Source organism: Hirundo rustica, chromosome W, assembly GCF_015227805.2.
Source record: "Hirundo rustica isolate bHirRus1 chromosome W, bHirRus1.pri.v3, whole genome shotgun sequence".
NCBI classification, from domain to species: Eukaryota; Metazoa; Chordata; class Aves; order Passeriformes; family Hirundinidae; genus Hirundo; species Hirundo rustica.
Genome location: NC_053487.1, coordinates 15478311 through 15504342, shown reverse-complemented (window position 1 = coordinate 15504342; position 26032 = coordinate 15478311). Strand labels below are relative to the sequence as shown.

The 26032-nt window shown below is 42.0% G+C and overlaps 1 protein-coding gene across 5 annotated transcripts in view; it reads left to right on the top strand.

The window, feature by feature from the left end:
* The window catches only part of DIAPH2 (diaphanous related formin 2), a 297380-nt gene extending 271741 nt beyond the window's left edge, over positions 1–25639 (top strand). For 2 of the 5 annotated variants that reach the window (XM_058423890.1, XM_058423888.1), the window contains one exon: positions 25393–25636. In XM_058423890.1, coding sequence (XP_058279873.1) covers positions 25393–25454 — 62 coding nt within the window. In that variant the 3' untranslated portion in view covers positions 25455–25636. Of the gene's footprint in view, positions 1–583; positions 658–25392 lie in introns of those variants that run through there. The other 3 variants (XM_058423886.1, XM_058423889.1, XM_058423887.1) reach the window with 3 other exon arrangements.
* The last annotated feature ends 393 nt before the right edge of the window (positions 25640–26032 follow it).

Sequence of the window (26032 nt, the reverse complement as noted above, 5' to 3'; positions counted from 1 at the left end):
CGGCGCGGGGCTGGCATGGGCGGGTCACGCGGCGCGGGGCTGGGGTGGGCGGGGTCACGCGGCAGGCACCCGACGTCACAGGGGTAAGGCGGGGCGGGGAAGGGGGCGGGGCCACGCGCTGCGGGCACCACGTCACCGGGGTAGGGAGGGGTGGGCGGCGCTGAGGGGGCGGGGGAGTCCCCCGCCATGCGGTCTCCGCCATCTTGGGAACCCCAAGAGGACCACGCGGACCTGGACCCGATTAAAAACGGGGAGGGAGGGTTGTCCCGTGCAGCATGGCCAGTGCTGCCTGAGACTTCCCTCCTGGCCCCAGCGGGCCAGCACCGGCGTGGAGGCTGGGGTGCCCCGGAGGCAGAGCGGGCGGGCGGGACCCCTGCCGCTCCATCGAGAACGCTTTCCCGGGGACATGGGGACCGGGGAAAAGAGGTGGGGGGAGGAGGGGGAGAACACGTTTCTCCGTTGGGCTCTTTCGGCATTCCCTTTTGAAATTGAATTGCCGAATTTAACTTCATTGCTACAGTAAAATACTTTGTAGCCTTTTTGTCCCCAGTTTGAATCAACCTAATTAATTCCTTTTCTACAGTGCCACAGAAATGTGGGCTGCAGAGACTGTCCGGAGAGACTTGGGGAAAATGCACATGAACCCAGCGAACAAAACTTCTTAACTCGCCTTTTGAGATTTTCAATTTGGCCTCGTTAACTACTGACGCATAATTATAATACAACCTTTTCTGAGCAATCGTGAGCTTTCCGCCCATGTTTCGATACTAAGTTGCTTTTGAACCCAAACCCAGATGAAAAGCACTCCCCCCCGCGGACCCCGTTCGCTCAAAATCACAGGAGGTTTAACCCTTTAGCTGCGCAGCTATTTTTGGAGGATTTTTTCCTCCCCAATAGATCCCCCTCCCTCGGGGGAACCCTAAAACCAGTAAGTATGTCCCTTTGTGGGTATACTTACCTGTTCCTGTGCCTGGGGGGTGCGTAGGTCTGGATGTTCTGCTGCAAGAAGGACTCCGGTCGGGGCTCGAAGCTCCCCTTCTTTCCCCTGGAACTTGCCTTGTTTAAAAGTCAATTTCACAGGGGTGCGTGACGCCCAGAGACTGTTCTTCGGGCTAAATCAGCCCCAGTCCGTTCGCAGGGTCCGCCTCGTCTCCGGAGGTCCCTGCGTGGGCGCTGGACGCTCTGTCACGGTGGAGCCATGCTCCACGTGGTCCAAGCTGCTTCTGCCGGCGTGGTCTGCTCCACGTTGGCGCGCCAATTATGTCCGGTTGAGTCCCCGCTCCGGGTGGGAGCTGACCCCCAGCTAGCTCGGGTCAACACAGACACAAAGTTTCCAGTTCGTTTTGGCTTCTCGGCTTGGCAGCTGGACCCAAAGGTGACAGTCAACAGCAGCAGAAGAGAAAAGGCTGGCTCTCAGCTTAGCAGGTTAAAGGATGTTTATTAGCAGAGATCTCCAAGCTCCGAGGCGAGCGGCTCGGAGCTTCCAGGCTGAGAACCCCGCGGCTGAGAGAGTTTGCTCCTCCCTCCCACCCCCTATAAGCGGGGGAGGGTCCCAGGGAGGATACAAAAAAGACCACAAATCAGGGGTTTCAGGGGGTAACAAGGTGTGCCCACCCCCAAGCTTCAGACCACTAAAATCCAGAGCCAAAGGAATTTCCCCCAGGCTACCTATCACTTGAAGCCCTCTGCCGGAGATTTCACAATCTGGGAGGGACCCCGGGAGTGATAGGCAAGCTGCCCCAGAGAGGGGGGTTGGGGCAGAAGGGATGTTACATGTCATGTGAGGTATGGGATGATTGACACAAAACACCTTATTATACAGACAACACAAAAGGGATACAGAATTGGGGATACAGTGAAACGAACCATAACATAAACTTCTTACAAAAATCTAATAAAACAGTTCTGCACCACCACAAGTCGGTTTGCTCACTGGCCTTTTAATTCTGCTAGCATGGGTCCCTCCCTTCTCTGCTGTTCTGACTGCAGTATCTGTAGTAAGCAATACAAGGTAAGGGCCCTCCCATTGTGGGGCTAAGGTTGCTTCTTTCCAGGACTTTATCATTACTCAATCTCCTGGTTGCACCTGGTGCAGTTTCAAATCTAGTGGGGGTCTGTCATGGGGTGACTGTGTATCCCCAATCGTCTGTTGGGTGCAGGGGGGAGGGCAAGCATGGTTTGTTTTTCCCCAGGAAAACTCTGCTCATCGGAGTGACCTTGAAGCGGGGGAGCTGGAACACAGCAAGACAAAAGAAGCTCTGTTGTTTTTTCCCTGGCAGTTAGTTAGTTTAGTGCTAGCGTAGTTAGACGCTGTAGAATAGCTGAAGCTTTTTGCTTTTTTTTCTTTTTCTTTTTTTGTCCTTTTTTTCCTTCCTTTTTGCTTTTTTTTGTCCTCTCTTCGGAACTGTTCCAACCTCTCCGGACTAAGGACCTGGGGAAGCACCGGGGGCCTCCACAGGAGATCCACCCCACCAAGACCAGCCCTGCACATTTCCTTTTCTCCCAGCGTCAGCAGAGACGGAGCAGTGGAGCACAGTGACGACCCTCGAGGAGACTTTCTTTAAGTTTGTTATCCCTCCGTAAGCGGCACGAAGCTCTTGTCATCGGGTATTGTGCTGGGAGTGCTTTGCCTGTTTAATAAACAGGTTTTTTCCACTTCTCTCTGAGGAAATCTTTTTTCCCGAACCAGTTGGAGGAGGGGAGGGGGGCCACGTGGGAGGGTTTCTCCCAAAATCTGCCTGAAACCACCACAGGGTCTCTGAGCTAACCTTCCCTTTTTCTATAGATTTTTCCCTATATTTCATTAGGCTGGTAATGTATACATTCATATTTTGATCCCTCAACTTTGGATGATCTTGCGGTTCCTCTATATTGTAGGGCATTCCATACAACATTTCAAATGGAGATATTCCCATATCCGATCTAGGTTGTGTCCGGATATTAGCAATGCTAATGGTAGGCATTTTACCTATGACAGTTTGGTCTCAATCACGAGTTTGGTCAATTGTTTTTTAATTTCTCCATTCATTCTTTCTACTCTTCCCGAACTTTGGGGGTGCCAGGGGGTGTGATAATCCCATTTTATTCCCATTATTGCCATGGTTTCCTTAATTATTTTGGATGTAAAGTGGGGGCCTCTGTCCGAGTCAATGGTTTCCGTGACCCCATATCTGGGAATAATCTGCTCTAATTGGGTCTTGATCACTGTTTGTGCCGTTGCCTTTGCCGTAGGGAATGCCTCTACATAATGGGTTAGGTGATCCACTATTACCAATAGATATTTATACCTCCCAGTCTTTGGTAACTCAGTAAAGTCTAGTTGGATGTTAGCAAATGGCCGGTATGCTGTAGGTCGTCCCCCCATTAAGGTTTTTCTTAAATTGGCCCTATTTACCTTTAGGCAGGTAACGCACCCCCTCACTACTTGCTTTGCCAAGTCATCTGCCCCAATACACATATGTTTGGTGGCGAATTGATCTACTAATGCTTGTGCCCCCCAATGTGTTTTGCTATGTATTCTCCTCATAATATCCATAGCTATGGATTTAGGCAGTACAGTTCTATTATCCTCTGGAAGTCGCCATTCCCCTTCTGGGTCTTCTCTCAACCCCATTCTTTTCATCTTTTCTTTTTCCTGCATAGTAAAACTATATATCTTTTGCAAATTCCCTCTGCTAGTCTCACGCTCTTTTCTTTCAGCCTTCGGATCTTTCTGGGGGGTAGATTGTGACGTCTGCAAAGCAGCCCTTCTTGCTTCCTGATCTGCTGCATTATTTCCCCTGCTTTTAAAATCCAATCCCTTTTGATGCCCTTTTAAGTGAACAACAGCAATTTTCCTAGGTCCCCTCAAGGCCTTCAGCGGTTTCCTGATTAGATCCTGGTGAACCAGGTTTTTTTCCCTGGGAGTTTATCAACCCCCGTTCTTCCCATATTTTCCCAAAAGTGTGTATAATCCCATAGGCATATTTTGAGTCAGTATAGATGGTACCTGATTTATCTTTTAACAACTGCAATGCCGCAGTACAGCATAAAGTTTACAGGCCTGCGCCGACTAAGATCCACTTAGAGGGCCTGATTCGATAACTGCAAGTCCTTCTCCCCCAACTATTGCATAGCCAGAGACCTTTTTTCTATTAATTACTCGCGATGAGCCATCTACAAACAACTTATCCCCTTCTGGGGAGATGGGGTACTGTTTAACTCTTATCGGTGTCTCTGGATCTTTAATGATTACCGAGAAGGGGGGTATATTCAACCTTCCTACACTATCAGGAGTGTACTATACTTCTGAGTTAATTTTTTCCTCATCCTCTACCCTCAAGGGACAGAGTTTTATTTTGATTTCCTCATTTATTACTTCTATATTAATACCTATTTCTATAATTAAGTCTCTCCCTAACAAATTATAATCTGCTTCTGGTACCAGCAGAAGGTTCCCTATTCCCATTTTGGACCTCGATTCCACCAGTACATTCTTAATAACAGGGACTTCAAAGGGCTCCCCCTTCGCCCCTACCACTTGAGCAGTTTCCTTTGATATCTTACATCCCTCCGGTAGTACCTGGACTGTCGATTGCTCAGCTCCAGTATCTACTAAAAACTCAAATTCCTGCTGCTGAGGACCTATTTTTAATTTTATCAAGGGCTCCTGATGTTTCTGTGTCCCCAGCAAATTAAGCCCCTGACTCCTTCAGTCCTCTTTGAAGACTCTCTCATCCCTCAGCCGCTTCCTGCAGTTTCTCCGAAAGTGTCCTTTATTTCCACAGTAGAAACATACGCCTCCATCCTTTTTCTCTACCCGGAGAACCCCTCCCCCATTTCTCTGGGCCACTTGACTTGTTTTGGGAGGGGCATCAATTCTCCTAGTTTCCCTTACTGCTGCCACCATCATTCTTACTTGTCTCTTGTGACTCTCTTCATCTCTTCTCACACATACCTTCTGTGCTTCCTTCAATAGCTCATCTAGGTCTCTATCTTGCCAATTATCTAATTTTTCTAACTTCTTTCTGATATCTTCCCACGATTTAGCCACAAATTGTGTTTTTAGTAGTGCTTGCTCTAACGGTGTCTCAGGATCTAAGCTCGAGTACATCTGCAGGTTTTTTCTCAAGCGTTTTAGCCAATCCGTAGGTGTCTCCTCTTTTTTTTGTCTCTCATTAAATGCTTTGTTGATGTTCTGCCCCCTAGGCACCGCTTCCCGGATCCCCTGTACTATTATCCCTCTTAGATCCTGCATATTGATTCTGTGATCCTGCTGCTGATGATTCTAATTGGGATCCTGCAAAGGCCACTTGGTGTCTGCTAAAGGTCCTTGTGCATGTTGTGAATCCCATATCCGCATCCCCGCTCGTCTAATCATATTTCTTTCCTCGGCCGTGAAGAGAATATTCAATATGGCTTGCAACTCGCCCCAAGTATAAATACTGGGTCCCAAAAATTGGTCCAGTCTCTCGGCCACCCCCAAAGGATCTTCCAGGAGGCTCCCCATCTCCCTCTTAAATTCCCGAACATCCCCAGAACTCAAAGGTACTGAAACAAACCCTATCGCTGGGTGAGGTCCTTGCCCCCCCCCCCACAGGCATTTCTCTTAGGGGATATAGGTTATGCTGTCTAGCCCGACCTCGGGTTATGGGTCCCTGCACTTCCTCGGGGGGCTCGGGATTACTTCCTGCTTCCTGAGGCTCCATTGGAGGTGCATCCGGAATCTGGGGGTTCTGAGGGGGTATGTAAGGAGGTGGGATTAGTAAGGCTTCTTCCTCTTTACTCCTGTCTTTCTTTCGTCCTCCCTCTTTGAGGGGAAACAGGAGCACTTCACCCCCAGGTCTTGTAACCCATACATTAGCATATTCACTTTCTTCCTGACTAAAAGGAATTTTAGTGTTTACCCACAAGTTGAGTTTTTGCCTCACCCAATCTTCTGATGATCCAAAAATAGGCTAAAAAATATTCCAGGAAATCTCCTTTCCACCCCATACTACCACACAATAATGGATCATTTTAGCTTTATCTTTACCCCCTGTGTTAGGGTAATGTTTCCAATTGTCTAATATGAACCCCAGTGGGCTATCTCTAGGCACCGGGGGGAGTTTTATGGGAGTAGAGGGCCTGCTCTTCCCCTGTCCCATCTTCTGGAGTGCCCTCACACAAGTGTGGTGCAGAAATCACTCGCTTCCCCTTGTTCGTGGCTCACGCCCTCTCGGACAATGAGAACCGCACTACTGAGGGTCCACAATCGCTTGGAAAATCCGAGCTGCCGGTTCTCCTCTCACACACACACACACTCGCAGCACTCCAGGATACCCGACCCAGACCGAATGGAATCTTCCACACAGATACTCACGCGTCTTGCGTCTTCGTCCGGACCTTTGTGCACAAAGTTTATAGGGTCTGCCGGCTTCCTTTGCCTAATGCTTTGAATTTAGGTTCGTCGGTCCAACCGAGACAGGAATCGGGTCTACCAGGGCCGCCGACTGATCGGCGGGGCGCCCCCCAGGCAGAACCAAAAGTCCTATCTTGCAGGTGGATCCGAGTCACGGCACCAAATTGTAATAGACTATGAACACGAAGAAAAGTTCCAATAGGAATTTATTACATTGCAGCAGGCAAAGCAAAGGCAAATACAGCGCTGGACGGCAGGGGAGTCTCGCTCCACCAACTGCCGTGAATTGGCAGGTTTTTCAGTCTTGCTTTTATCTTGCTTCTTTCCTATGATGATGTATGTGTGACGTGTTGCTGGGAGGGTCTCTTTCTGTCTCTCGGTGGTCGCAGAGATGAAGACTGTAGTTGTCCTCTTCCTTATATGGTAACTAAGCTGGAATTCCTGAAACTTAAAGCTGATTAAGCAAGTAGAGAGATAGAACAGAAATGGGCGAAGGTATGTTTGCCTATAAGCTTAGATAGTAACATAGTAACTTCCTGTTATCTTGAGTTATTTGATCTCCAGTGAGCAAAAAATAGTTAATGTTTATCACAAAATCCCTTCCCAGTAAATTACAATCACAATTAGGAACAAACAGGAATTCATATATTTCAAACCTGTCCCCCACATCTATTAATAGCGGTTGAATAAAACACACTCGCTCATCCTTTCCACTCACTCCTTGAATGACTAATGATCTTTTTGATAATTCCCCCCCCCAGGTACAAAATTTAAAGTGGATTGAGAGGCCCCTGTATCTACCAGAAAACACACCTCCTCTCAATCTGGACCCACCTTAAAAGTTATCAAGGGCTCCTGAGTGGTGGGTCCTTGATATAATGGGAGCCCCTGACACCCCTAACAATCCATTTCCATTATCCTCTAGACTTCCTCCTCCTGAGGGTCCAGCTGTTTCTGCGGACACTCCCTTTTCCAATGCCCTTCTGCCCGGCAGATAGCACACTGGTTCCTTCCCAACCGTTGTTTGGGTCAGCTCTCCCCTGCTGAGGAGGGAATGCCTCTGCCACTTCCCTGTGGCTGACCCCATCCCCTCTGTCCCAGGGGACCCCTTGGACCTTGCGATTTATTCTTCTGTGGCTGCAAAAACTCTGCCATCATCTTTGCCTTAGCCTTTACCTTTTCCTCATCCCTCCTTACATATATCTGCTGTGTTTTTCTAACTAGTTCCTCTAGAGGCTTGTTCTGACACTCTTCATCTTTCTGTACCCCTTTCCATATGTCAGGCCAGGCCGTTGTAACAAATTGTACCTTCAACAGTGTGTCAAAGGCTGGTCCCTCTGGATCCATCCCCCCCGTGCTTCTGCAAGGCCTCTCTAATCCTCTCCAACCAATGAGAGGGGCTTTCATGTTTCTCCTGTTCTAAGGACATAGCCTTAGCTATGTTGTTCGTTCTGGGAACTGCTGATTTAATTGCCCTAATCAAATAAGCACGGTAATCGCGGAGGCGAGCCAGACTGGTCTCCTCATTTGGGTTCCACTGGGGGTCCACCTGGGGGATGGCATCATCCACTGTAGTTACATTAGGTCCAGCCCCCCCTGCTGCTTGTGGATGTTCATCCTCCCACAGCTGCTGAGCTTTCTGCAAAATCATTTGTTTCTCTGATGACTCAAATAAAATCCCCAGGAGAAAATCCCAATCCTTCCATGTATAATCTGCATTTCCCAAATATTCTTCTATCTTTTCCCCCACCCCTATGTGTTCATCCAAATATGGGGGTAATTCTTTTTTCAACCCCCTTATATCCTGGGTAGTAAGTGGTACAATTACAAACCCAAACCCTCTCCCCTGACCCCCCAAAGGAACTTGGCGGAGTGGCATCTGAGGTACCCCTGTGTCTTGGGTCTGGGGGGCTTCTGATGTGCTCAATTGATTTCCTCTTCTAGTTCTCTGTGGTGGTATGATAGGCTGCTCCCTTCCCCCTACACCATAATTATTCTCAGGTGGGGCCGTAGGAACAACATTCCCCTGATCCCTTTGCTCTGGGAGTTGAGGATACAGGGGACCTGCAGCTGGTCCTGGTTCAGCTGGCAACACTGGAGGACAAGACAGGGGAAGGTGCTGAAGAACATCCCAATTCTCACCAGTTCCCCCTTCCTCCCTTTTTTCCTCTTCTCCCTTTTTCTTTAACACATAGATTTCTTTTGTTGCTTGTCTAAACCATATCAATCCACTTTCCCTTTCAATCCATCCTTTCCAATTCTCCTCTAAATACTTCAACAAAATTCTACACAAACGAATCCTATCTGTTCCATAAGGTGGCCACATAAGCCCCTTTGGCAACTTATACTCTGGCCACACAAAATAACAATATTTTACCATCATCTCCATAGTTACCTCTGGGTGAATGCATAGTCTGTCCCAAGACCTCAGCATTCTCCCCAAGGGACTCTCCGGGGGTATTATGGGATCGTCATCCCTTTTGCCAGGGCCCCTTCCCGGCTTTACCCTAGCAACCCTCCATGGGTGCTGTGTTTCACCTGTGCTACCCTCCATGGGTGCCCTCTCAGGTTTACCTGTGCTGCCCTCCATGGGCACCCTCCCAGGTTTGCTCCCCAAAGATCCCATTTTACTCAATGGTGAGATTTTCAGTGGTCCTTCCCTGTGGACTCTTCACAGACCCCTCTGGTCTATCACTCGTCTGTCTCCTGGAAAGTCTTGGGAACCCAATTGATCACCCGGTGCCGGCCGCCACTAAGGGGAGCTGATCACCAAAACTGGGTGAGGCGCGCCTTCAGCTCCGCTCGCTGCCTGCCGCCCCAGACGGTGGAAATATCCTGGACAAGAGCCCCCAAATTGTTAGGAAAATTAATCCACAAACACCAGAGGTTTATGTCCAAAAAGGAGACAGAGGAGTCCTTTTACTTTATTCGAATAAAGGGAGAGGCCATGGGGCATTTCCCCTGGGGTCTCTCAGTTTTTCAGAGGACGCAGTGTCCTTTTTATCCTAATTTCCCAGCTGCATTTCCATCTCTCTTTCCCCATTGGCTGAGGTGCTTGAGAGGTACAGACTTCCCGAAATGCCTAAGATTCCCCTTTTAATGTAAAACCCCCTGCTAATTTTTAATTTTGATGGGATTTATGGGTTTTTCCCCATTGTTGCTTTCATCTTTCAATATTAAATTTCATTTACAAACAAACCTACAGTTTGTTTGTAAAGGCAAGTATCTTCTTTTCCATTCATCAATCAATAGAATCCTTCCCATTGTTTCTCTTATCTCTCAGTGCTAGTTTTATCTACCAGCAGACCCAGGGCTTGTTTGTAAAGACAAATCTTGTAATTCCTCTCACAGGGATGAACTGAATCTTAACAGAACTGAGGTTAGGAGAGCCATTTATTCTCAAAAAGGGTTTTGCTCCAGACAGCAACAGCAGTTTTGATGTTCCTTATTTCCTTTCCTGGCTTTTTTCTCAGTTGGGCTCTCCAATAATGTCAGATGGAAAGGCCAGGCAGTACCACAGGCAGTGTTCAGCTGCTAAAGAGAAGCTGGGTGTGGATGGACTTCCCTGCTGGTTTACTCTGGATCAGTTCTGCTTCTGCCTCAGTTTCCATCAATTCCATTTTCAAAAAAAATCTACCTTTTGTTGTGGGGAAGCTAAAGGTGATGAAGATGCCTGCAGTCCATAAAGGAAAATAATAATAATATTAAAATAGTAATTAAAATTATTATTATCATTATTATTATTAGCTTGGGTTGTTCCTTCAAGTAGTTGGTAATGTGCTGTTACAGCAAATGATAAGTTTGCTCCAGTTTTCCCTATGCTTGCGTAGCTCAAGGAGAAAATTGGAGGCCACCCAGGCTCAAGTGAATTGAATTTAACCTAACTGGTCACAATTCTAAACAGTGACACTCAAAAATATTTAGGTATTGTCTTGGTTTAGGGCAAATTTAGGAGAAAACTTTTGAATAGGGTCTCTCTAGGAAGTAAACTTAAATGGTTCTTCTTTGAATTGGTTTGGGAAAAAATCAATTTGGAGGAAAGTGGAAAAAGTTATCTATGTAAAAAACAAAGTGCCTATAAGTATAAAGAATGAATAATATGAAGCAATAAAAGGTTTTGCCGCTTTGAAGAGAGATGGTAAATTTAGAGAAAGTCTTTGTTGTAGCTTAGCTTGCTTAGTTACTTATTAGTCTTTGGTGCTGGAAAATGCTGTCATGGGCTTTGGTGGGTTACAGGTGTGAGCTTTTGGTGCTCTTAGGTTTTTAGTTTAGAGTAGGGTTATTGAACAGAACTGGCCCCAGCACAGACCCCTGAGGGACGCCACTGGTGACTGGCCGCCAGCTGGATGCAGCACTGTTCACCACCACTCTCTGGGCCTGGCCATCCAGCCAGTTCCTAACCCAGCAAAGAATGCTCCTGTCCAAGCCACGGGCTGCCAACTTATCCAGGAGTATGCTGTGGGAGACAGTGTCAAAAGCCTTGCTGAAGTCCAAATAGACAACATCCACAGCCCTTCCTGCATCCACCAGGTGGGTTACCTGGTCATAAAAGGAGATCCGGTTGGTCAAACATGACCTACCCCTCCTAAACCCGTGCTGGCTGGGCCTGAGACCCTGGCCATCCTGCAAATTCTGTGTGATGACACTCAGTATAAACTGTTCCATTATCTTGCCAGGTACTGAGGTCAGGCTGACTGGTCTATAATTACTAGGATCCTCCCTCCCACCCTTTCTGTGAATGGGTGTCACATTGGCCAGCTTCCAGTCATCTGGAACCTCACCAGTTAGCCAAGACTGTTGGTAAATGATGGAGAGTGGCTTTGCAAGCTCATCTGCCAGCTCCCTCATCACCCTGGAATGGATCCCATCTGGGCCCATAGATTTATGAATATCCAAGCATCTCAGCAGTTCTCTGACTGCCTCCTCTTGGATAATGGGGGGACCATTCTGTTCCCTGACACCATCAACCAACCCAAGAGAACAGTTGTCTTGAAGGCAAGTTGTCTTCCCACTGAAAACTGAGGCAAAGAAGGCGTTAAGCACTTCTGCCTTCTCCTCATCTGCAGTTACTAAGTTCACTCCCTCATCCAATAGAGAAGAAAGGTTGGCCTTACCTTTCCTTTTACCATTAATATATTTGTAGAAACATTTTTTATTATCCTTTACAGAAGTTGCCATTTTAAGTTCAAACTGAGCTTTGGCCTCCCTAATTTTTTTCCTACATGCTCTAGCAACCCCCTTAAATATTCCTGAGAGACCTGACCCTCCTTCCAAAAATGATACATCCCCTTTTTATTCCTAAGTTCCTCCAAAACCTCCTTGCCCATCCAGGCTGGACGTTTACCTTGTCGACTCATCTTTCAGCACACAGGGACAGTCTGTTCCTGTGCCCTCAAAATCTCTGGTTTGAAGCACGACCAGCTTTCCTGAACTCCTTTGTTTTTAAGGGCTGCTTCCCAAGGAACTCTCTGAATAAGTCTCCTAAACAGGCCAAAGTCTGCCCTCCGGAAGTCCAATGTAAGAGTCTTATTGGTGCTCCTCCTGATTTCACCAAATATTGAGAACTCTATAATTTCATAATTATGATGGTAGTGATATTTAGCAAATAGTGATATTTATATTTAGTTTTTACTTAACAATTAGATTTTCTTGAGCTACACATTTTGTTGTTTTATTTTTTTTTATTCTTTATTATGTGTAACTTGGTTTTTGAGTAAAGACAACTTTATGGATGGGTTTGTTTGTACATGAGGTAGAATTGATCTAAACTGTTTTTTTAACAAACTTTTGATATGTACTACTAGGACTTTGTTTATTGTATGCAGGGGTTTAGACTGAGTAGGGTGTGCTCTGTTGCTGGAACTTTGGATGTTACATAACTAAGTGTTTTTTGCTAGATGCTGTTCTTAATTTTTGAAAGATCTTTTACTTAGTGCTTTTAAGATGGTTTTCAACAGTCTGTTGTACTTTTTTATTTTGCTTGTAGTTGGTGTATGGTAGGGGATATGGTATACTTACTTAATGTTATGTTCCCTAACCCAGGTGTTGATAAGTTTGTTTTTGAAATGACTTTTATTGTTTGATTTAATTTTTTTAGGGGTACTATGCTTTTAAAGAATTTGGTTTTTAAGGCTTAGAATGGTGTTATGGGCTGTAGCGTGAGGCACAGGGTAGGTTTTTAGCTATTTTATGGTGGTTTTTATTATTGTTAGCATGTAGTGTTTACTTTGCTGTGTTTGGGGAAGTGTAATATAATTAATTTGTTAGGCTTTTTTATATTTATATTTGGACTACTGCCTATTATAGGGGTTTTACCTGCTTGGTTTGATTGTAGTACACGTTTTATTTATGGATAATTTGAGAAATACTGTCTATGGTTAGATTTACTTTTTGGTCTTGTGTTAATTTATAGGTGGTATTTTTACTTTGATGACTTGAGGTATTATGAGTTTATTGAGTTAGGAATAATTTTTTTTGTGTTGCTAATTTAAGTCTGTCTGATATTTTTATCTTTGTGGCTTGATTTACTTACTCACTTTGGTGCTTCTCATTAGCTTGACTTTTGGGTATATGGGTATTTATATAGCAGACTTTTCTGGGTAGTTTTTTTACTCTGGTAGTGATGTTTTTTCACTTTTTAGCAGCTTAAATTGATTTTCTTTTATACTGCTAATTAGGGTTTTTTTAACTTTTTTAGTTATCTTTATAGAGTATTGATTATTATTTATGAATTAGTATAGAGGTAGAGCTTTCGTTACCTTTTTTTTTTTTTAGTAATGTTTAGGGCTAATTGAATTGTTTTGAGTTTAATGAGTTGGCTTGTGTCTTGGGTTATGTGACCAAAAATGTATATTCTATTTCATCGGCTGAAAGCTGTTGGGGAGATGTTTTTTTCCTTATCTCTTGTAACTCCAGGGGGGAGGGGGGCGGATGCCTTCTGATAATGGCCCAGCCATTAAAACCAGGTGGGGCAGTGTTTCTTATCTCTTTCACCACCCCTCCATCCTCCAGGGGGACATCTGATAATGGGCCATTAAGGCTCACCAATGACACATTCCATCATCCCACTGTCAGATGCTCCACACCGTGGGGGGGAGCCAACTGTTCCAAGCTAGATAAAAACTGGGACCGAAGAACACCAGGTATCCGGTTTTTCCACTGGGTCCCCGGAGGAAGACCAGACCCATCTCGCCACCACTGGACTTTCTACAGGACCATCTCTACTCCATGGAACCACATCTGTTACTCCAGGAGAATTTATTTGGACTGTTTCCAACACCCTGACCAACAAGGTGTCAGGTTGTATCCCTGACTCTGTCAGGGTTTTTTCCAGGATTTTTGTTTGCTTGCTTGCTTGTTTTTTTGTACTACTACATTTATTTGGGTTTTTTTGTTTTTTGTTTTTTGGGGTTTTTTTTAATATTCCTAGTAAAGAACTGTTACTTGTATTCCCATATCTTTGCCTGAAAGCCCCTAATTGCAAAATTATAATAATTTGGAGGGAAGGGGGTTTACATTCTCCATTCCAAGGAAAGCTCTAGCTTTCCATGGCAGACAGCTGTCTTTCAAAACCAAGACAGCTTGATTTACTTTTTTTTTTTAGTAGTTTGTGCGACTTGTCATATGGGGCTTTATACGGTTGTTTTTTACATTTGTTTTATTTTTACAGTGTGATAAGAACTATCTGTAAAAATAGTGTAACTTTTTTTTTTTTTTTTTGCTGGTGGTATGTTTGCTGGTAGTTTGTTGGTAGTTTGTTGTATGGTGGAGGTTCTTTAGCATGTGTTATTTTCTTTTGTTCTTTTTTATTAGTGAGATTAAAGTTTTCTGTTTTAGGTTAATTTGTAATTATTTAAAAATTTTAGAGTGATTATTTTTTTAATATGGGTGTGCTGTGTGATGAGAGCAATTTATGTGGTATTGGTGGTATGGTGGTTAGAGGGAACCTCTGTTTTGAACATCTACTCTAGTACTGGTAGTTGGGGTGCTAGGAGTTGTGCTTCTGTGTTTATTACTTTTGAGGTGGCTCGTACTTTTTTATAGGCTGTTAAAATTTCTTTTTTTGTTAGAGTGTAGTTGGCTGTTATAAATGAGAGGACCAAATTCGATAAATCAAAATTTGGAATTTTATTAAGAGACAAACTAACAGTCTCGGACAGCCACAATTAAAAGGACAGCGTCGAGCCCGGGGTCGGCGCCGGGTGAACAACGATAACACACTCTGCCAGTCTGTTATCCCCCAAGTTCACATCTGGGGTTTGCAGCAGCCTCTTTTTATACACTGGATCGTGGAGAGAGGCCTGAGATGATGTAAGTCCTCCATCTGAAGCAGCTTCATTAAGTATGCAAGTTTCAGTTCTAAGAGTCTGAATGGATCAGCGGAGGAGGACAATGCTGTCGATGGTTGGTTCCAGGTGTGGTGTAGACATGCTGATTTTGGCCGGAGACCATCTAGATACAGATCTGAAACCATCATCGGGTTCTCCGGGCTATCATCTCTGTGTTCCGTTGCCCTTTGTTTCCTTTCAGCGATTCCTGGCAGTGACAGTCTTTTGTCCTCCTTTCTGGTAATTCCAATCAAGCTCTTTCTGTGTCCCTCCCAAACCTTTTCAGGCTAGGGATATTTTGTATTCTGTTGAATTCCCTTCTTCCCAAGTTAACCCACAAAATGCTAAAACAAAACCTAACTTCTAACATGCTACTTTATACAGGACTTATAATCATACATTCAGTATTACAATTTATATTCTATTAACATGAAGTAACTTCAGAGCAGATGTTACATTCCTTTTTAACGATCTGTAGCCAAAGCATGTTTGTGTCTCTCTCCTGGTAGTTAATGCATGTTTGTGTCTCCCTCCTGGTAATTCTTAATCATGTTATGTCTTGTGCTTCCCCCTCCCTTGTCCTTTCAAGCACCCTTTTCTGAGCTGCTTAACTCTGAGTTAACTCAGAGTTTGTTGGATTAAAATAAAACCTTACATTTATTTAGATGATATTAAATTTTATCTATCAACACGAATTAACTTTAGGACATATATCACATTGGCTTTAGACTTTTTGTAGTTTTGATTCTAGAATCTTAGTGGTTGGCTTTGAGTCATATTAGGCTTTAGGATAGACTATGGCTTCTGACTGCAGAGTAGAGCACTTTTTTTACATTTGGTTTTGTTTTGATTGGGCTAAGGGTTACCGCATGAGTGATTTTTTTGCTTGATTTGGGCAAAGGCTTGTTGCTGTTCAGGGCCCCACTGGAAAGTTTTTCTTGTGGGTGATTAGGTAGAGAGGGTTTACAATTTGGTCATACTTATGAATATGTATTCTTTAAAAGCCTATGTTATTTGAGAAAGCTTGTGGGTTTTTTTGTTGGTTGGTGGAGATATTGTTATGATTTTCTTGATGATATTGGTGGGAATTTGATGCTGTTTATCTTGCTACTTTATTCTTAGGAACTGGATTTTTTGATCATGTTCTTTAATTTTGTTTTTTTTGATAGTGAAACTGGCTTTTTTAGGAGAATCTGGATGATTTTTTTTTTCTCTTTTTAAAATACTAATTGCAGTGTTTTCTTGTACAATGATGTTATTGATGTATTGTAGATGTTTTGGAGCTTTACTTTTTTTTAGTGTTGTTTGAATTAGTTTATGGTAGATGGTAGGACTGTGTTTCTACTCTTGGGGCAATTGGTTTTAGGTGTACTGCATGCCCCTCTAGGTCAAAGTAAACAGGGTTGCATTTTGCATCTAGAGGAATGGAGAAAAATGCATTGGTAATGTTAATAGTGGTGTACTATTTTGCTGCTTTGGACTCTAGCTCGTACCGGAGTTCTAACATGTTTGGTACAGTAGTGCTTAATGGTGGAGTTACTTTATTTAAGGTATGATAGTTTATAGTTAATTTTTTTTTTTTTTTAGATTTACTTATAGGCTAAATGGGGCTGTTAAAGGGCGAGTGTATTTTGTTGACTACTCTTTGGTTCTTTAGCTTATGGATTGTTTCTTGGATGGGAATTACAGTATTTTGAGTTGTTTTGTACTGTTGGCGATGTACTGTTAAGTGGTAATTGGTACTTGTTTTTTTCTTTTTAGGAGTTTTATTGCAGATGGGTTTTTTGATAGTTTAGGTAAGGTGTTTAACTGTTTGATGCCCCCTTTTTATAGCTGCTATTCTGAATGCTTACTTGAGTTTCTTTGGGCTTTTGTAATACTTATTTTGGAGGAAGTTTATGCTTAAAATGCATGGGGCTGTGGGGTTACTTACAATAGGGTGTTTTTTTATTTATTTTTAGTTAGGCTTACATTAGATTTTACTAAAGTAAAATCTTATGATCCCCATCACATTAGTAATAGAAACGGATTTTGCTTTTACATGTCTTGATGGGATTAATGTGCACTGTGCACTAGTATTAACTAAGGCTTTATATTTTTGTGGTTTTAATGTGCTAGGCTAATGAATTTATATGGTTTAAAAAACACAAGTTTTTTAAGCCTCGACTTGCTTAGAGGCAGGGCTCTTTTAAGTTTGGCTATTTTTTTTTCTGGGTAACTGGAGATGTTTTTTTTTTAGTGGAACTTTTTTTAGTTTGGTTATCTTTTAATTTAAGCACTTGTTGTGCAAGAGTAGTAGTAGATTTTCTATCTTATTTTTTTGGGTTTTTTTACAATTACGTAGGAAGAACTATAGCTTAGCTTGTGGGGTGACTTTTCTTATTTGAGGGACATTTGCATTTGGTATTAGAACTTTTGATTTGCAATGTAGAAACTTGGAGAAAGCTTTTTTTTAATCTCTTCTTTGAGGTTTTTTTTGTGATGTTCTTTTTTTAATTTTTGTAGACGTGTTTTTATAGCTGCGATTTTTGCATGTGTTGGACTATGTATGGTATTTGTATATGTTTGAAGCTTCTTCATCATATTAAGCATGATTTCTTTTGTGTTATTTTGCTTTATTATGGTTTAAGCAGAAGCATATTTCTGTGGCTTAAGCTGTATAAGTTTTTGCTATATTATAGAAGTACATGGTTCTAAGTCTGGGTTCCTAGTGTTTAGGTTATTTGAGAAAATACTTTTTGCTACTGCTATTTCTTTTAAGTGTTGAATCTTTTGGTTTATGGTCTTCTACTGGGTTTACTGTATATAAAGATTGTTTGCACACAGATATTTTTGTGCTACACTTCTTAGGACTTGTTCTTAGAGACTGTGAGGGTCAGCCACCCTCATTATTTTTTGGTTGATAATTGGATTATGTGATAGGGATTTTTAATGCTTTGCTTTAGTGCTGTCTAGAATTGTAGCTTCACTTGCAGCATTTTAAAGATGGATTAACTAACTAATTATAGATTTATTAGGTTGCTGAGTGTAATATTTTCTTAGGCTAGGAAGGTCTTTTAGGGAAAAGGATTTAATAGTGGGTTTTGATTTTGTATTACTTGTTTTGACTTTTGATTTTGTGTTGGGAAGCGTTGAGGGTCTTTTATTTGGATCATCGTTTACTAGTTGATCGGTTCTGTGTGTGTGTTTTTTTCTTGCAGCGACTGCTAGTGTTTTAGGCTTACTGTCTGGTTTAGCTGTTGGCTTAGGCTCCCTATCTGGTGTAGCTGCTAACTTAGGCTCACTATCTGGTTTAGTTGTTGAATTAGGCTTACTGTTTGGTTTAGTTATAATTTGAGTAGCTGGGGCGTTGGTTGTAGCTTGAGTGATTGGAGTAGCTGTTGATTTATTTTTTTGGTTTTTTGCTTTTATTTGCTGTCTTATAGTATTTAGCAGCGTGCAATAAGCATATGCTAGGAGTTAGTTTATTATAATGAGCTTTTTCTTTTTAGAGGTATTATGGTAGCTCTCTTTTAGATATTTTTCTGTTTTGTTTGGGTTTTGAATTTGTTCACGTGAAAATTCTTAAGTTGGGGGATTAGAAAAATTTTTTAAGGTTAGGTTTATTTTTTCTTATTTTTTACACTACTTAGGATTTTTTACACTTGGGTTTACTTTTGGGTTAGGGGTCTCATTAGCTTTTCTGGAAATTTTAGCCTTTATTTTAGATAAATTGGAAATTATATAGAGGAAGCTTACTAGATTAAATACTAGGAAGGTGGTATCTTTAATATTTAGGGGAAACAATATTTTTAATAAGTGATATAACAGATTTAAAAGAGAAGAGGGACAGGAAAGGCTGAAAAGTTTCATCCTTTACTCTTTCTAACAAACTGGGTGCAATTACTAATAAATTTTAAAACATGCTACTGCAACTAGGATGCAGGGAAGGACAAAGAAACTATAAACTAAATGTACTTGGTACAAATTCTAGTACTTTTATATACTTTTTATAAATTATTATCATTGAGCTTAGTAAAATATTTATTTTAATTTGTGCACTTCTACTGTAAAAAACTACGTGTTAGGGACAATACTGGAGCTTTTTTGGATAAGAAAATAAACTTAAGGACTACAAAGGTATTAAAACTTTAAAAAAGTCTGGGGGATAGAAACACAGGAAGGACTTTAAGAGACATTATGAATTTAAGCAGTAACATGCTTACTGATTGCTTTATTTTTGCACAAAGTACAACTAAAATGCAATTAGTGCAAGTTTTTTTTTTAGTTTTTGTGCCCCACATTGGGCACCAATAAATGTATATGTCCTGGTTTAGGGCAAATTTGGGAGAAAACCTCTGAATAGGGTCCCTCTGGGCAGTAAATCCAAACGGCCCCTGCCCCCAATCGGTCCAGGAAAAAATCTCCTTAGAGAAAAGTGGAAAAAGCTATTTATTTAATAAAGTGCCTACAAGCATAAAAAATGAATAATATGAAACAATAAAACCTCTTGCTGCTCTGAGGAGAGACAGCAAACTCAGAGAAAGTCCTTGCTGTGGGTTGTAGCTCAGTTCACTCAGTCTCTTATCAGTCCCTCCGGCACTGGAAAATGCCATCCTGGGCCCCAGTGGGCCACAGGTGTGAGCTCTCGGTGTTCTTCTGTGTTTTCAGTCTAGATCAGGGTTAAACAGTCCTAAGAAAAAGGAAAAAAAAAACAATCCAGGGAACTTCTCTGCCTCAGCTAGCTAAAAACTAACTAAAAGCACAGATCTCTGTCCCGCTGTCTGCCTGTGCTTCAGATGAACATAGTCCAGGAGCCAGAATGTGGAGGAGTCAGGGCAGTCTCCTCTTCCCCCCCCCCCCTTTCGCTCTTAGAACCGGTATTAAAGGTACAGGACATAATATCCAACATAAACAAAACAGATGACTGGGGATACAAGCATCGTAAAGTCACTCTAGGACAGTTATCCTGATCAGAAAAAAGGAATACTTGTAAAACAAAATTCAGGTTTTCACCTTTTTCTATAGAGTAAATTCCACTGTCATCATTATTACAGATGAAGTGTTTGATCCTTGGAATCCATCTGTTGTGACACTTTATCCATTTAAAACCTACTCAAATGAGTAGTTTCCTCATTTTTTTTCAGTAATCATTCCACACCTGTAGGAAATTGTCTTGCTTTTCTGACTCTTTTCCCCGATTTACTTGCTGCAGTGCTTGGGAGTGCATGAGTATTTTTTGTTTGGTTGCTCATGAAAACAAGATGTGTTTCAGTAGGATTTCCTAGTGAACAAGATTTTACATGAATGAAGAAATAAAGGTTTGATGTAAAGGCTTTCATTGATTCCCAAAGGCACAGGCCATACAAATTCCCTTACAACATGCATTTCTGTCTCTTTTGCATAGTCAAAGCTATTTCAAAAAGATGAAATTTTAAATATTTTATTAACTGCTGAGACTTCTACCTTCTTGCTGTGATCATTTTCAAGGCAAGTCAAAGCAGTACCTCCTTTCTCTGAGCATTAAACAGCTTTTATTATTATTGTCAGCTGTGGAAAGGTAAATTTTTTCACCTTGGGGAGGTGATTTAGGAGAGGAAAAGGGAGTCAAATAAGGTATCAAGCCCAAGGTAGCAGTTTGTAACACATTTATAATTTTAATATCAGGGTTGAGAGATAATGATACAAGAGAACTTTTTTTCTTGTTGCAGGATAATGCAAATTCCAATCAGCTACCTTTGAAGTATGGTTTTATAGACTGTCTTTTCCATTATCAGGTATCTCGGTGTCATGACCAGTCCTTTGGACTGCACAGCATCTATATTATTACTAGCGTTGATTGCTCATAAAAAATAGAGTTTATAATGAAGCATACAATAAGGACTTTACAATTAGAAATTGTAAAGCAGGTGTTTAATTTCCAGCTGGGACACACGGGGGGATATCTCCTCCAAACCGTAAGTACCTGGTCAAGACAAGGTCCAGGTTTAAATACACATTGATCCCACAAACCCACACCTCCCCACCTGCCCATTCCCCGCCTTCTCTCGTTTCGTATTCTAATTAGCTGTCACGCCTCCTGGTGGTTGTGAGTTGGGGTTTTGGGAGGAAGGCCGACGTCTTCCTCAGGTTGATCTTCGCTTCTGGGCAGGCGCAGTGGAGGTTTGGCTATTTTTCAGGTCACTTTGCTCTTGCCAAAGATTAGGAGCTTGATTTTGCTAGTTTCAAGCCACAAAGTTCTGCTTTATCGATTTTTGACAAATACCTAGGTCCCACTTTGCTGAGTTTCAACATTATACATCTTACCTATATGACTTATACTTAGTAATGACCTAACAACCAAGCTTAATAGCTAATCTTCTATGTGTTCTCAGTACAAGCTGGTTCTCTACTTCTACAAAATCACCAAAAGCTGCTTCTAAATTCTTATATTTTTATATTCATAAACATCCTCCATATCAGTAATTAGGAGAGCATAAAGTTACTATCTGGAAGAGTGGATAAGGAGAAAATTAAATTAAAAAGTCACTTAATCTTAGTACTGCAGTTCTGCAAAGTACCATTTCTTTTTCTCCCCATATAACTGAGTTCTGTGTTGATAACAAGCTACTGAGTTAATAAATCTGTGGCAGTTATTGAGACTTCTCTTTTAATAACAGAGATAATGAAGGAGCATTAAGGAAAGGAAAAATAGATTTTGCAGGGTTTATTCCCATCTTGGTACTATGCTGAGTGCAAGAACACTTGAGCAAGGCATTGTTTTTATACCAAAATCCATTTGGTTTTTGCATGGTCACCATTGCATTCCGGGGTTATGTGTACTAAGAATGAACTGCTGATTTGATTCCTCAGCATTTAATTTTATATTTACTTCATTTTCATTTGATCCAGCTAGCTAAAAGATGAAGAGTATTTTGTGATATAAAAATCTGCTTTGTTTCCCATTTTAATCCTTCGCTGCTCTGAGAAAGAGTCTTTCAGCAGACTCAGAGGCCACTTTTAAGGTCATGTGTTCACTTCTGAGATAGATTATAATGTCTATAATAGGAGCAGAGTGGGTGTGCCCTGCTTTTAAAAGAAATGGACTCCTAAGATTAAAGTGAGAAATAAAATTCTCTTCCCTGTAGGTGGGGTTACCCAGTTACAGACTGGTACACACAGAACCTATGATTATGTTTTCTAGTCATGTTTGCATGTTTTCAAGGTACACCTGAGCCTTTGGGCAATGATTTTTTTATTTCATTTCAACTACTTTTGACTTACTCTTATTTTCCCTCTCCATGCCCCCATAATAAAAGGAAATAGTTTTACCATTTACTGATGTTATGGTTAATTTTATGCCAGAGTAGTCAGTCATGTTTATGAGCCACACTTGCTTTGTGTTGTATTCAATACAGTCTGTTACATAAAGTAAATACAGATGTTGGAGATAACTGAATGCGCATGTGGAAAGTCGTTGCTGTGTATTATTTGGGTTTGTATTGTATTTCATTTTATATTGGGTTTTGTAATGGTTTCTTCTGTACTCCCCTGTTCCCCTGGAAAATGTAACATCCCGAGGTTTGTCCCTGACCCTTTTCCCCACCCATTCTCCCACACTGGAATGTAATCCAACCCTATTCTACTCCCACCTTATCCCTGATTGGGTAGTGGCTTGTCCCCGCCTTTAGCCCCTTCCCCTGGATATAAGCCAGAAAAGCATGTGGAAATCTCTCTTGGCTGGGGGACAGGGAAAGGGCTCCTGACCTTGCAGGGGCAGGGTCATAGAAGAAAGACTGAATAAAGCCCTGATTTCCCCCCAGATCAAGTGCAGACTCTTCCTTTGCCATTGACAGGGACCTGTTCTCTCTAGAGGAAAATGTTCACAGCTGCTCCTGGGTTTATTGGGGCCCTGAAGAAAAATCCTTCCAACTATAGTTTGTTTCTCAAGCTAGCCAAGGAAAAAACGGAGCTGGGGCTCCGCGAGAGAGACTAGCCACAGAAAGTGATAGGAATTTAATGATTTTTCAAAATTCTTTCTCAAGTAACTGAAATGCCAGACCAATCCAGTTTCATATCTAATATCAAACCCTGTGTTTTAACACATATGTATTAAGAAAATACTTCAGTATTACCTGAAGAAGGAAATTCTATTTTTTTATGATTTTGTTTTGTGGTTTTGCGTTTTCCAAAAGTCCCAGCCCAGCTTTGCAATTACGGGAGAAGCTGAGCTGTAACTTGCAGAAAATGTTTGTCTCTACCATGATGGAAATAAAAACTGAAAGGAGAGAATCTAAAAACAAAACAAAACAAAAAATTTTAAAAAAAGAAATCAACAGTTCTTAGACTCTCTTAATCTGTTTTTAACCTGTAGAGTTGATGGGCTTGAAACTAGTGCTGAAGGCACTTGAAGGCCACTGAGAGCAGGTATTCCTCCTCTCTTTACTCTTGGAGGAGCAGCAGCACATTGGAGTTGATGACTTCCCTTCTTTTGTGCTTTAATTGCCAGCGCTTAGTGACACTGCAACCAGTGGAGAGATTTATTCCCCTGCAAAACAGATTGACTTAGGGTAATTTGAATACTCTATGCATGGCTGGATTCATTAGGAAAAGGAGGCAAGGCAGAACTATAAAAAGAACTAATAATCTTGCTAAAGGAGCCTCTAATTCCCCATAGCATTGGGGACACTTCCACTGAGCAGGGGAAAGAGAGGCTGATTTTGCAGTCTCCACGGGCAGCCTCTGTTCCCTGTCCAGAAACAAATCACAGAGATGACTTCCTTTGTCTTATTGAATTGCTGACCCATTTCTGGCTTTGCTGGGTTGGAACAGTGGCTGAGGTTGGAGAGGACCTCTGGAGGTCATCTTGGCCACCCACTGTGCCCAGACTGGTTCCCTGGAGTTTGTCCAGGACTGGGATGGAATATCTCTGAGGATGGAGACTGCAGCACCTCCTGGGGCAGTGCCCAGAGCCCTGAAGAGTCAGGAGGAGTTTCCTGCTGGTCACAGTCATGTCCTGTGTTGTGCCTGTTGCCAGCTGGACACCGCTGGACACCACTGGACAGAGCCTGGCTGCAGCCTCTTGGCACCATCCCTGCAGGTGTTCACAGCCATTGCTGTATTCCAGCTCTCTCCCTGCTCCAGCCTTGTTCCTGGCACTCAAATTCAGCCAAAACCCAGCTCACAGACCATGTTTGTACCCCCAGACGTGTTGTGTGCCCAACCCTCAGCATGGCACTGACAGGGGCACAGGCTGGGGTGGGCTGGGCAGGCAGGGGGAGCTAAATCTTTGGGAAAGGCTGAGGAAACCTGAGTGCCTGCAGCGTGCCTGGCAGGTGTTTTGCTTCGGAAGTGACTTTGATGCCTCAGGATTTTAGCTTTTATATTTTTCATATATTTGTAATCCTGCAATTCTTTAGTGTATAACTCTAAACTCCATATACAGTGTCAGCTGCTGCTTTCCCACTTTGGTCAGACACAACAATTCCTCTCCAGGCCTGGGAATCAAGGACACCTCACTGTCTCAGGCCCTGAGAAATGTAAATAAAAGTGAGTTGAGGGGAGCAAACTTGGGGTAAATGACTTGATTACCTGAAGCTGTAATTGGAAGATTAACCCCCAATATGCAAATGGACCAAACTTATAAAAATATGAAAACCTGTGACCCATGGTCCATTTTTTGGGTGTAGCCCCTGGGGGGCTTTGTCTGCCCAAAATGTACCTGAAGGCCCTCCTATAAATAGAAGTGCTTTTTATTCCCTTCATTCTGCCTGGCCTCTGTTTTTAGGTAGCCCCAAAAGGCATTAACTTCTTTTTGATATTCCAGCCCTGTGTAAAAGTCCCAGCTCTCTTCTGGGACATCCTGGTGCTGCAGCAGTGTAGGGATGGAACTGATGCAAAGCAGCACCTGAACAGGAAATGAAGGAAAAGGTCAAAAGGAAGCAGCCACCCAAAGGAAAAAAAAAAAAAAAAAAGAAAAATTTTGCATGACAGGAACTCATTGTCAAAAAAAAAAGGTGCAAACCTGCAGAACACTAAGTGGGGGTTAATCTTCTGACCCTTTTTGTGTGTGTGTGTGTGTATTCGTGCATGTATTCATGGCTTTAAAATTTTATTGTAAAGGCATTTAGGAGTGTGGCTGGTACTTGGTGATTGTTTTCCTGTAATAGAGACATATTTATTATTCATTGCAATAATTACTGTGTAATATTTTATACTAAAAGTTTATCATGTTGTACAATCAGGAAATGTTTAGGAAGCAGCTGATTTAACTGTTCTATTTTTAACTCTACCAAATTACAGTGAGAGGTGTTTGGGCTTTTAGACTTGGAGCATCTACCAGGTTTTCACCAGGGCACTGGTCAGTGCATTCTCATGAAACTTGAAATGTATTTTTCCCAAGATTCTGTGCATAAATTATTTATAAAATTTGAAAGATTTTTACCCAGAATTTTATTTATGTGCTGTTTCCAAGGGGACTCTGTTTCAAGATTCTCCTAATGCTTTTATCACCCAGCTTCTCTGATCAAGAAAGTAATTTATTGCTGACTGCAGAACTCGAATTCAGTCTGGCTGCTGCAGTGTGAAACTTCTCTGATCCAGTCTCCTAATTACTTATTTACATATCATTCAGAATTACTTTCGGGGCTGTTTGAAAACCTGCTGACACTGCATTATCCATGTTTCAAATCTTGTGGTGATTTGTTTTTTCCTCTCTTTTTGTTCCAGATAACAGAGTAACTTTGGAAAGGTCTCGTTCTCGACACAACGGAGCAATTGCATCTGTATGATTTTTCTGATGCCAAAGAATTAATGAATCGTTCTACTTACAATGAAATGGATGTGCTTTGGGAAGACTTTACCATCCAAATTGGCAATGGTCATAAAGGAATACTGGTATTGATTAAATGAGATGGTGTAAAAATATGTAATTTTAAAGCTGTTGTTAAAAAAATCCACATACTGTATCTAATTACCCCAACTACCAAGATCTGTAAACAGTGTTAAACAGTAGGGTATATATCTTATTTTCTTCTGTTCTTTTTTTTTTTTTTTTTTTGTGCCCCTTTTTGTTTAGGCTGTCAACTCACATGAAAGGAGTTGGGGATTTCTAGATTATATTTTATATGGGTAAGAAAATACAGTTCTCTTGAAAGAGTACAGCTGTGGATTCCACTTGCAGTTCTGATTTGAACGTGAAAGGAAAAATAATAAAATTGTATGTTAATAAATTCAGAGATGAGCTGGTCTACATTAGCAGAACCTTTTTTGTAACCCTAAAAAAGCAACACATAGCCCCAGTCAGGTTGCTGAAAACCTTATCTCAGTGTAAAACCTGGTGGATTCAGCTGTTTTTGCTGCCAGTAGG